Consider the following 13,057-nt stretch of genomic DNA (forward strand, 5'->3'; position numbering starts at 1 on the left):
AGCTATCAAATGACCCCCAAAATGCTTATGCAAAAGTGTATCGTTTTCGAGTTATTAATTTTTTAATATATTTTTTATTTAAAGGATGTTTAAGATTCTAAAATTCAATAAAAAAAAAAATCAACGTATTTTCCCTATTTTTTTTTTTGTATTTTTTGCTAGGGTACATCCTAGTTAATAATAACCAGTTATAAAACAAAAACAATCTTCAAGCATTTTTAAATTACAGATCCAAAACTGTACAACTTTTCGATTTTTAATTTTGATTCTTTAAGTTACTCGCATTTTTTTTGTAAAAATCACTATGGCTCTTATCGTGCGGATCATTTTAAAAACATCTGCGTTTCCTTAGCTATCCATGGAGAACGGACACGAGGGCGTCCGGAATCAGATTGTCTCCTTTGCACGCGACCAGTTTCTCTAATTCGACGATACACACCAATAAAGACACTATTGTCAGGTGTCCGGCGATCCGGAAATCGACGATTATACTCACGACGAGCAGCTGCGGCGTCACCGTTACAATATCCATAGCAAAATAAGATGTCAGCGTATTCCTCATTAGAGTACGGACGACGAGAAGAATTTTGTTCTGCAGCCATAATAGTCCTTTTTACGCGCCAAGTTATCATAAACACAAATCACAAATTCCTTTTAGCTAGCCGAGTCACGAAGTTGTAAGAAACAGAGTCCAGTAAACGAAGCGGTTTTTTTCAAAAATTTAAGAGATCAATATTCACTAAAGCGCATCTACACTATACGAGCAGTGCAAGTACAGTGAGTATTATGTACCCCGACAAGGTTTTATTACTCTTATTCCTAAAAGAAATGAGATAAAAGAAATTAGAAAAAATGACGGTAAATTCAAAGGAATTGATAATAGTATTCCACAAACAGCTCTGGTTTATCTCTCCTTTTTTACCTATTACCCCTATTAAAAATAATCTTTAACTACTTTGCATTGAGGTCCTTTTGTCTTTGATCCAGATTTAATTTCTTAACAATAGCATTTCTTAGAATTTCCTACCTGGTCTCTTTGTTATCTAATTTTCTCCTGAGTTTATGATTGTTACTGTACTTTTTATGTACCGATGGATAGCTAAGGAAACGCAGATGTTTTTAAAATGATCCGCACGATAAGAGCCATAGTGATTTTTACAAAAAAATTGCGATTAACTTAAAGAATCAAAATTAAAAATCGAAAAGTTGTACAGTTTTGGATCTGTAATTTAAAAATGCTTGAAGATTGTTTTTGTTTTATAACTGGTTATTATTAACTAGGATGTACCCTAGCAAGATATACAAAAAAAATAGGGAAAATACGTTGATTTTTTTTTATTGAATTTTAGAATCTTAAACATCCTTTAAATAAAAAAAATATTAAAAAATTAATAACTCGAAAACGATACACTTTTGCATAAGCATTTTGGGGGTCATTTGATAGCTATTGTCCTGAACTATAACCCTTTAAAAGGATCGTGACATATTACCCTGTAACCCTGTATACAATAATGTGAACTCATAGATCTTTGTTTTATTGTTTACATAGCAATATAGTGTCGCAGTGCGCACTTGTGTATTAAAAATAATTAATTTACAGTAATATACAAAAATAAATCCTAGTTCTAAGTACTCTGAATTCATTTTGGTCTGCCGCGCGCTTGTACGGTGTAACAACATCTGCTATCAAACGACTCAAAGAAACATGGAGCTACTATGAATAGTTTACTGCGCTCACCAAGTGGAGGTGGCATATGCCGTGGAAGTAGTGATTCCCAATTGAACATGAGTACTGCTTCTGATACTACGAAAGTTACTTTCAGAAACAAACGTAAACTCCACAGTGAAAATGACTGTATCATGGATGAATTATCTGAGTTAAAATAACAAATGGCAGATTTTTTTTTTTTTGTAGAATAGGAAGGTGGACGAGCATATGGGCCACCTGATGGTAAGTGGTCACCAAACGCCCTTAGACATTGGCATTGTAAGAAATGTCAACCATCGCTTATAGCCAATGCGCCACCAACCTTGGGAACTAAGATTTTATGTCCCTTGTGCCTGTAATTACACTGGCTCACTCACCCTTCAAACCGTAACACAACAATATCAAGTTGTGCTGTTTTGCGGTAGAATATCTGATGAGTGGGTGGTACCTACCCAGACGAGCTTGCACAAAGCCCTACCACCAGTGAATATGTGATATGATATGATGGCCCTCATCTCTTCAACCAGTAGCATTCAAAACGACAACATTAATAAGCTTTGCCAGGACGTAACCGCTATTAGAAACGAGGTCAATACTATTAGCAACACCATGGCTAGTATGACCATAGAACAAAACAAACTACGGACAGACATGCACCAACTCGTCACATCTGCACAAGACACGGAAAAAAGAGTCAAGCTTTTAGAATCCGAAATTGACCTACTGAAACTATCTGCAACACAAGACAGCAACAAAATGTTAGTAACATGTGAATCATATGAAAAATTAATAAATGAATGTCAAGAACGTAATATAAGGAGCAAAAACATCATCTTAGCTGGTATAACAGAATCCAGTGCTGACAATAGTGCAGACCGAGCACGACATGATATACAAGAAGTATCAAAAATAATTAAGTTACTTATAAACGACTGTCCTGACCCTCAACAAATATACAGACTTGGCAGATACCAACCAATTAAAACTCGCCTTATAAAAGTATGCTTCTCTTCTGAAAAAAATACGAAACAACTACTCCGTAATAAAAGTACTGTACGACTAAGTAACGTTAAAATATTTTCTGATCAGACACAAAGAGAATTTTTAAAGAATCTACAAACAGAGCTCCAACACCGAACTACCAATGGAGAGTGTAACTTACGCATTAAATATGAAAAAGGGGTCCCCAAAATAATAAAAACGCAGCCAAAAAACTATACAGCCACAATAACGAAAATCTAGGTATGTCTTTTAACAATAACGTATCTTATCAAATTGCACATACCTATTCAGAAATCAAAACCACTAGCAAATCGATCAAATGTTTTTATGCAAATGTACGCAGTATAGTTAAACCGGGTAAATTTGATGAGTTAAAATGTATCCTACAATCTTTTCAATACACAGTACATATTGTTGCTCTATCCGAAACGTGGATAAAAGATAAGGAAGAAGCTAGTAGACTTCAATTACACTACTATAACTTTAGACAACATTCAAGGGGAGTTGGCGTGTCAATGTTTGTCCATGACAGCTTAAATCACCATCTTCTAGAGGAAAGCTGTACCAATGATAACCACTTTCTTTGGGTACATATTGACAAGTATTGTATGGATGTAGGTGTCATATATAAACCTGACAGAACAAACTCAAGTGAATTTCTCGAGGAGTATTCACTGCAACTACATAGAAGAAAGAGAATGTTAATTTTTGGAGACTTTAATTATGACTTATTGAAACCCAATACTGCGGCTCGTAATTATCAGCTTACTTTAAGAGAGAATGCTATCAAAATTTTAAACAAATCAATCGTGACTACTGCACTCGTGAGACTAATACAACAACAACTATATTGGATCACGTATGCTCAAGTGTTAAACAAAATGAATTCCACTTAGCAATCATCATCAGGTTTTTTAGATCTTTCCAGGAGATGAGCAAAGATAACGTTAACAACACATACACAAGCTTGGAGAGGAAAATTTGGACAAGCAGAAGAAATTGGTTACCGAAATTATTCAAAATTCAAAACACAATTATTACCTTAAAACCTTTAATACCTGCTTAAATAAGCCTACCAAGATGTGGAATTTAATAAAAAGTCTGTCCATCAATAACATCAAAAGCGTACTATCAACACTTAGACTCCAAATTGATTCCAACGTTATTGTTGATGAGACGGAAGTATGTGAACAGTTTAATTTGTATTTCTCTATGATTGGGTTAAATTTAGCAAATAAGATTATTTCCTATACACCATACTATATCCTATACACCACACTCCACATTTGGTGAAAAATGGAAATGAAATTTCAAAATTTGAACCCGTTACCATAAATGAAGTACAGAAAATAGTAAAGGATTTAAAAACAAACAGCAGTTCTGGCCTAGATGGAATAAGTATTAAATCTGTTAAGTCTATTGAGCTGCTGATGGCCGATGAACTAAGTTGCTGCATAAATGAATGTTTTGAAAATGGTATTTTCCCAGATAATTTAAATATAATAATAATAATAATAATACTAATATAATATAATTTAAAGACAGCAAAGGTGACACCTATATATAAATCAGGAAGTAAATTAGATCCAGGTAACTACCGACCCATTTCTGTTCTACCTGTTCTTTCAAAAGTCTATGAAAAGTCAATCTATAATCGCTTGTACACATTTCTAACCCGTAATAAGATTTTATCTCAAAAGCAATATGGTTTTCGACAACACTCAAACACTCTTTCAGCCACAATTGACCTCATCACCCGAATTAAAACCAATATTGACAAAAAAAAGATAGTATTAGGTGTTTTTATTGATCTCAGAAAAGCATTCGATACAGTGAGCCATGACATACTACTGCAGAAATTATCTAATATAGGCGTAACTGGAAAGGCCCTTGAGGTGTTAAAATCTTACTTAAATAATCGTCACCAAATTGTGAAAATAAATGACAAACAAAGTAGTCCAAGACCCATTCTGTACGGCGTACCTCAAGGTTCCATTTTGGGACCTCTACTATTCCCAATATATATCAACGATATACAAGATATTGGGTTAAAAGGAGATTTGGCTCTCTACGCCGACGACTCTAGTCTTTTCTATTATGGTTCCTCTATTACTGACATTATCAACGACGTTCAGGACGACCTACAGCTTCTTGATATATGGTTTAAACGTAATTTGCTGACTATTAATATAGAAAAAACAAATTATGTAATATTTACTGCAAAAAACAAGAAGATAAAAGCCTACACTGAACCTACTATTAATTCCGAACAAATAAATAAAAAGACGTCGGAAAAATATCTTGGTTTGTTACTCTATAATAAGCTGACATGGGAACCACACATTCAAAAAATCATATCAAAATTATCATCCTTGACCGGAGCTCTTCGTGGTGTAGCGCGATGTTTACCACGAAAAGTAAAATATCTGATATATAACTCATTGGTGAAACCACATATCGATTACTTAATTGAGATCTGGGGGACTGCGGCGAAAGTACACCTTAAGAAAATACAAACCGCTCAAAATAAATTGATTAAAGTGTTATTTAACTACAACTTCCTAACATCATCTGAAAAAATTTATAAAAATACTAAAATAGTAAATATCGCTCAAACATATGCCTATAAAACATGCATATTAGTACGAAAAATATTGAATAAAGAAATCCACACAAATTTAAATTTTAAAACAAAATCAGCTATACAAAGAATTCAATTGCGTAACGCAGATCAAGGATGATAAAACAATAATTCTAAAAAATTCTAAAAACAAAAAAAAAATTGTCTAAAAAATGAAAAAAAAAGAAAATGGAAAAAAAGGAAAATATATATAAAAAAAAAAATAATAATAATAAAATAAAATGATGAACAGATTTCAATAAATATGCCGCATACTTTTGTATTCCTGAGGTGACACGGCGGGCGATATGTTTAACAAGCTCATCGATCGTCGATCGAGAAGAAAAAAATTCTGCATCTACCTTCTTTCTTATGAATTTTTGTAACACTGTACGCTTAGATTTTTGTATTAGTTTGTAACATTCTCATGTAAGTGAATTTCTGTAATTCTTTATGAGAAATAAATTCTTTAAACTTAATATAGTATTTTTAAGTTAATGATTTAAAAAAAAATAATTATCTCATGACAGTGGTAATAGCTATTCACGATTAACGTTCACGTTGTAAAAAGATAATTAATTATGTTGGAATTAATTAGTTTTAAATGAATACATCATTAAATTCATGATAATTGTTTTGCCACAGGCCTAAGGACCTTCGTATCTTTAATATAACTTTATCTGGAGTCCAAAAAATTACATGGCGAGAAGTGATCGAAATAGGTGAGATGCAGTTTTACTTTTGATATATTTTTCATTGAAAATCATTATGACTCTCTTTTATGTTGTAGGTAGGCGGACGGGTAAGTGGGCCACTTGATGTTAAGTGGTCACCACCACCCATAGACATTTACACTGTAAGAAACATTAAGTGGTCCTTAGATTTAATGCGCCACCAACCTTAGGAGCGAAGATGTTACGTCCCTTATGCCTGTAGTTACACTGGCTCACTCATTCTTTAAACCGAAAAGTAACAATAATAAAATAATACTAAGTACTGTTTAGCGGTAGAATATCTGATGAGTTGATGGTATGTACCCAGAGGGACTTGCACAAAGCCCTACCACCAAGAAATACTCTATTGGTCTTGTGTATTTTTCATAATAGTAGTCAGGCTCAAGTGTCGCAGCGTACTGGTGGTAGGGCTTTGTGCAAGCTCGTCTGGGTAGGTACCACCCACTCATCAGATATTCTACCGCAAAACAGCAATACTTGATATTGTTGTGTTCCGGTTTGAAGGGTGAGTGAGCCAGTGTAATTACAGGCACAAGGGACAAAAAATCTTAGTTCTCAAGGTTGGTGGCGCATTGGCTATAAGCGATGGTTGACATTTCTTAGAATGCCAATGTCTAAGGGCGTTTGGTGACCACTTACCATCAGGTGGCCGATATGCTCGTCCACCTTCCTATTCTATAAAAAAAAAAAAAAACTACTACTGAGAATGCTCACAGCATCAAAGAATAAAGAGATAATTTATCATAATGACCAAGGCATTGATCGTCGCCTTTTCGACAATAAGCAAAATAAATTATATTTAAGTGAAAACATATATAGTTGAATAATTAATCAAATCCATTTCGCAAGTACATAAATAAAGAGAATGTGAATCATTTATATGGTGTCATGTAGTTAGAAACTATAAAATGATGCTTTAAGGATGCCCCGCATGCTCGTCATAAGCATCAGCTAAGGCTCTTTGAATAGAAGAAAAGCCAGGTGGATCCAGATATACGGGAGTGGTGAAAATTTCTAATTTAATGTTTATATTTCAAGGTTTAAATTGGGTCAACACTTACCCTTATACAATCGCGTTGTGGTACCCTGGTGGTACCATCAAGTCCTACTGGTTTACTCACCAACTCACCGCAATCTTCGTACATATATTACCTGCATATTTAGTTGAATTTATTGCCGCGAATCGGCAAGAGACCGCGAATCGGCAAGCGCAGCGTAGGGCGCCCTCCAGCCAGGTGGACCGACGACCTTAAGAAGGTGGCGGGCACCAACTGGATGCGGAAGGCGGAGGACAGGGAGCTTTGGCGCACCTTGGGAGAGGCCTATGTTCAGCAGTGGACAACGATTGGCTGTTGATTGATTGATTGATTGATGCTTCTGTTTTTATTGGGAAGGAAGACCTTGTAAGTACCGACATTTTTTTTATATAATTCTTTGTCACATCTGTAAACATTTTACAGCTGTTAGCTCTACAAACAGCTATCCAGCTGGCCTAGGTAAAGTTTCCTAGCACTTTTTCGATTACGTTTTTAGGAAAAGCCAAAATTTATTCATACTTTTTTAGGTAAAACAAAATTTGATGACAAATATACTAAATTATATATAATAATAGATTACATTTAACAAAAACAAAACATTCATAATTTCGTATATGACATATATATTCGATTTTAACACTATTAAATGATCTATTGGTACTGCGCCTGAACTCTTTCTGGTCATATCAGATTTTTGCTCCATTGGATTATCAGACTGATAGAATAAGGAGTGTATCTGTGTTTGTGCACACACCTGTGCGCCGTTAGCTAATCGCCGCCGTGGCCGAAATTGGTCAGGAGGACATCATATAAATATACATACGTTTATATATGTAGTGTATGTGTGTGTATATATATGTATTACTGTACATATTGTAAACAATCAGTTATATCGTATTTGCTATATGTATCACGTTGGCATTCTATTAAATAAATAAATAAACATTCTACCTGTCTTACAATATCACAGAAAATTACTCGAGACACTCTGTTTTCTCTGTTTTTCAGCATGGTTAATCTTCAAAAGCGAATCAGTCATGGTTTGAACATCCTCCAATACTATACAATAAAGGAGTGGAATTTCAAGAATACGAACTTCCTGTCTCTACAGAAGAGAGTCAGCGAGGCGGAAAACAATATTTTCTTCACAGACGTATCGACGTTGAGCCAAGACGAATATTTACGTGACTATGTTATTGGCACCAGGCATTTTGTGTGTAAGGAAGATCCTGCGACTCTGCCTAGAGCTAGAAAACTACATAGAATGTAAGTATACATTATATATTAAAACCTTAGATGGTACCTAGGAATCGAGTTAATTTTTTCTCATCCTATTAGGTCAGTCAAATTTGTCTCATGACATTTTTCTTAAGGTGTTGTTGAAAAAAATTATTTGGTGGTAGCGTGGTGGTGCGAGCTTTATCAAAACTCGTCAAGATAGGTGCACCTCAATCGTCACCTTCAAACAGCAATGCATAGTATTGTTGTGTTTCCGTTAGAAGAGTGAGTGAGCCATAGTAGCTATACGTACAAAAGAGGTAACATCTTAGTTTCCAAGGTTCATGGCCCATTGACAATTGGTGGTGTCCACTTACTATCAGGTTACTTACTTTTTAACAATAAAAAACAAATTCTGTAGTTACCTAAATTGCCACAAATATTGCCTCAATTTTGTTTTATTACTATTATTATACAAATAAAATATAATACCAGTGATTTCTGTGGAAACGTAATTATACATATACCGTAACAGCCTGTCCATATCCCACTGCTGGGCTAAAGGCCTCTTCTACCTTTTTGAGGAGAAGCTTTGGAGCTTATTCCACCATGCTGTTCCATTGCGGTTTGATGGAATTCACATGTGGCAGAATTTCAGTGAAATTAGACACATGCAGGTTTCCTCACGATGCTTTCCTTCACCGTGAAGCACGAGATGATTTATAATCACAAATTAAACACATGAAAATTCAGTGGTGCTTGCCCGGGTTTAAACCCACGATCATCGGTTAAGATTCACTCCTCCACTCCACACACTGGGCCATCTCAGCTTTACATCTAATTATACATATACATAATATTATATGGGTGGATATTACATAAACAAAGATTCACCTGAAGTCATGTAGTCACTATAAAATATCAAAGGTTCTGAATAATCGAATCAATGGCAAAGCTCACTAAGCACCTAACAGGATGAGATAAAAACTTGATAGAATTGTGTTTATTTATCAACACGACAAATTTGATAAATTTATTTTATCAATTACAATAAAAGTTATGTAATATTGGCTGTTTTTGATTTCATTAAATTACAAGCCACCCAACCCGGCTTCGCTCGGGCAGAATAAGCATCGTAGAACGTTTATTTCGTAATACATATAACTCTAATGGTTTCCACGGCACTCGAAAAGCTCCCAGTCGGCATGATAGTTTCCGACATATTGAACATTTTTCATCATATTTCAGCCAATTTTCACAAAAAATTAATAAATTATACACTTGAACCTTTCTTATGAATCAGTCCATCCATTGGTGAAAACCGTATGAAAAACCGTTCGCTAGTTTTTGAGTTTATCGCGATCACACAGACAGACGCGGCAGGGGACTGTTTTATAATACGTAGTGATAGTGATCGCTCTACACGGCTGGGACATCTATTTTATCTGATTAAGATATTTGTCATAATTACAATTCGCTTCTTCTTATTGCTTAATTGACGCAAATAAATTATAGCAAGTAAATAATTTTATTCAGTCCAGTGTGATTGACTACCTAACAAAAAAAATACTTTCATATTAAAATTAATAATATAATTGAAAATTGTCATTGATCATTTTTTTATCTGTTTAAAAATGTATTTATATTTTTTTTTATTTTTCTTTTTTTTTCAGCCGTTACTGGGTCGACGTCGTCACGAAGATTTTATTTTTTTCTCTATTATTATGGTTTTTATATTCGAAATGCGGTATTATTAATGTTATGGATTCCGGTTATAATTATTTTTATAATATTATTAATCCGAATAAGGTAGTAATTAGTGAAATCTAGTTATAAGAGATTTTTTTAAACGATCTTGGACCAAAGTAATCTTTTAATTTATATATACATTATTTTTTTATATACTATACATTTTATAACAAATTTTATAATGCGATCTTTATAGTTAATTGTTATTAAAGTTTATATTTAATTGTTATTAATTTTATTAACTCGTTTTGTACAGTATCTGTGTAAGAGGAATTTTGTAATTGTCTTTTAATTGACTTTCGAAGTATAGCTTATGACAACAACAGTAAAAAATATAAACGATAAAAAAATTAAGATTAATTTATAATAGAAACGTGTTAGAACAAAGGGGATTATTGTAATAATTTTCGAAGTCACGGCCATACTTATCAACGTTTTTTAGCTAAGCACAGATCTTTCTCATTCTGCCATCACTCATATGACATTCGAGAATCCTTTCATCAAATCGCTTCACAATCACTCTCTTAAAAAAATTTAAAGGTAAAGTGATTAGTTATCAACTACTAAAGATCAATACTGCTGTATTACATTGTGAAGGGTGAGTGAGTCAGTGTAAACATCAATATTTTGTATTTCAGCGGGGTGAGTGAATCAGTGTAATTATAATTACAGTCACAAAAAACATATGTCACAAATTCGATGCTGATTCCTTTGGCTAGTGTCGTTCCGACTTCTAACATAAGCTGTAGGATTAATTGAAGGGGTAAAAGAATATATAGTAATTCTTTAAAAACGGGGATAGGGGTTAATGTTCCTTAAAAAAGTATTTAGAACCACGGCTCGTGACGCGTTAACGATACTTCCAAGCGGTCAAGCCGCGGGTCTGTGCTAGACATAGGTTTAGGTATATTTGGAATAAATGTTTATAAAACACAATATAACAGTTTTACTCAAAACCTTATTTATATAATTAATTAATTTTTTTTGTGCAGAGGCAATAGCGCCAGGCGTCTTAAGTACAATGCCACAGGACAATCTTTTAGACGGCGTGTTTTTGCTATAAATTTGTAAAACGTATTTTTTTTTTTTTTAATTTATATATTATAAAAATGACTGTACATAGTTTCAAGGACTAGTGTCAATAGTAAACATTAATATTTCGACCTTGTATCTTAAGACCGAAAATTTAATTAGATTTGAAGGAGGCTACGACTGTAACAAAGATTATTTTAACCAATTAATCAAGTATGTAAGTAAATATTGATAAAAGTAAATAAATATTATGATCAACATTTTATATACATCATTTACTTTTGTCTGTGTGTGTGTTTTGTTATGTCTTCTTGTTTATGAAGTCTTCTCTCCAAGCTGCCGACATATGGTCTGCCTGCTTAGCTATGCACCTGGATTGCCAGCTTCCTACACAAGCGTAGCCTTCGTGTTTTAGTTGATGGTTGCGCTTCACAATTCTATGGAGTGAATGCTGGGGTCCCCCAGGGATCTGTGCTATCTCCCACACTCTTTCTTTTGCATATCAATGATATGCTCTCTCTTGGGAACATACATTGCTATGCAGACGATAGTACAGTGCATGGTGGATACCACGGACGCGCAGTGGCTGGGCGAGCGGAAATTGAGGAGAGGCGGAAGGATCTTGTCATTGTACTCGATAGGACGTTAGAGCTCATCGCCAAATGGGGCTCTGATAATCTTGTTGAGTTTAATGCCAAGAAAACACAGGTATAGCGCATACCTCACGGCAAAGCAAAATCGCCATGCTGGGGATTGACGTTCGCGGCGACCTTAGTTCAAGGGATTACATCGAGGCTGTTATAAAAACAGCTTCACGGAAACTCGGAGTTCTGAACAAGGTGCGGCGCTTTTTCACGCCACAACAACTGTGCCTGCTGTACAAAACACAGGTACGGTCTTGCGTGGAATATTGCTCGCACCTTTGGGATGGCTCCGCTAAGTACCTACTTGAGGCCTTGGACCGGTTGCAGCGACGTGCCGCACGCATTATTGGCGACGTAAAGGTCACAAACACCCTTGAACCTTTACAATTGCATCGTGAGATAGCAGCACTGAGCGCTTTCTATCGACTGTATCACGGCGAGTGCTCTGAGGAATTATTCTCTCTAATTCCTGCTTTCCCCTTCCTTCTTAAGTCCACGCGAGCTGGTTCTCGATGTCACCGCCTAACTATGACATCAATTCCATCGCGAACAAAGAAATTTGGCAACTCCTTTCTTTGTCGCACTTCCAAAAAATGGCTACACGTAACAAGGCAAAGCAATCTGTCAAGATCCGTGTCCGAATCTATTCTGTAAGAACAGTCTCGAAACTCACCATAGATACGCGACATTGAATAAGATAATTGCTAAATTGAAATGACACAAGCGTCAAAATAGCGTATCAACGTAAGTCGGTTTACGACATTTCACGAGTGAGATAGGAAGTTAGTTCTTACAGAATAGCACCACAGATTAAAAATATATGTGACAAGTATTATTAAAAAACTTTACTATATACATATATTATGTCTGTACAGTAAATAGTATAGTTATATACATTTGAAGCGCTTCCGTAGCTTTATATTATTTTCACAAATCCAAATGATTATTATTTGTAGAGTAATATCATAATAATTATCAGAAACCATAACAAAATCACGATTATAAAATAGATAGACACACCAATATCAATTTAATATTATTATATATTTCATGACAAGTCTGCGTATGAAAAAAGTAAATATACGCATTTCTGGCTTAATTTATAAAAGTTGCTTAGCGACTTTGGTGATATTCAATTTCGTTCTTTCTGTCATTATTGATTTGACATTCGAAAGAAGGAGACAGCATTGTTTAACTAAGCTAGACAACGCTTATAAGTAATGCCGTTTATTGTAAAATATTTACGTGTAAAGCTACGTTCACACCGACAAAAAGTGATGACAAACTTTCTGTGAAACTTAAGTTACCAATAA

General features: G+C 34.6%; 2 protein-coding genes across 2 annotated transcripts in view; both read left to right on the forward strand.

Moving 5' to 3' along the window:
* Positions 1–13,022, forward strand: part of LOC126778749 (putative fatty acyl-CoA reductase CG5065) — a 31,721-nt gene extending 18,699 nt beyond the window's left edge. Inside the window, exons 10-12 of the mRNA XM_050502371.1 lie at positions 5,976–6,052; positions 7,103–7,250; positions 12,998–13,022. Coding sequence (XP_050358328.1) covers positions 5,976–6,052; positions 7,103–7,250; positions 12,998–13,022 — 250 coding nt within the window. The remainder of the gene's footprint in view (positions 1–5,975; positions 6,053–7,102; positions 7,251–12,997) is intronic.
* The window catches only part of LOC126778772 (uncharacterized), a 212,040-nt gene that overhangs the window by 163,470 nt on the left and 35,513 nt on the right, over positions 1–13,057 (forward strand). The window lies entirely within an intron of this gene.

Source organism: Nymphalis io, chromosome 27 (assembly GCF_905147045.1).
Source record: "Nymphalis io chromosome 27, ilAglIoxx1.1, whole genome shotgun sequence".
Classification (NCBI taxonomy): Eukaryota; Metazoa; Arthropoda; class Insecta; order Lepidoptera; family Nymphalidae; genus Nymphalis; species Nymphalis io.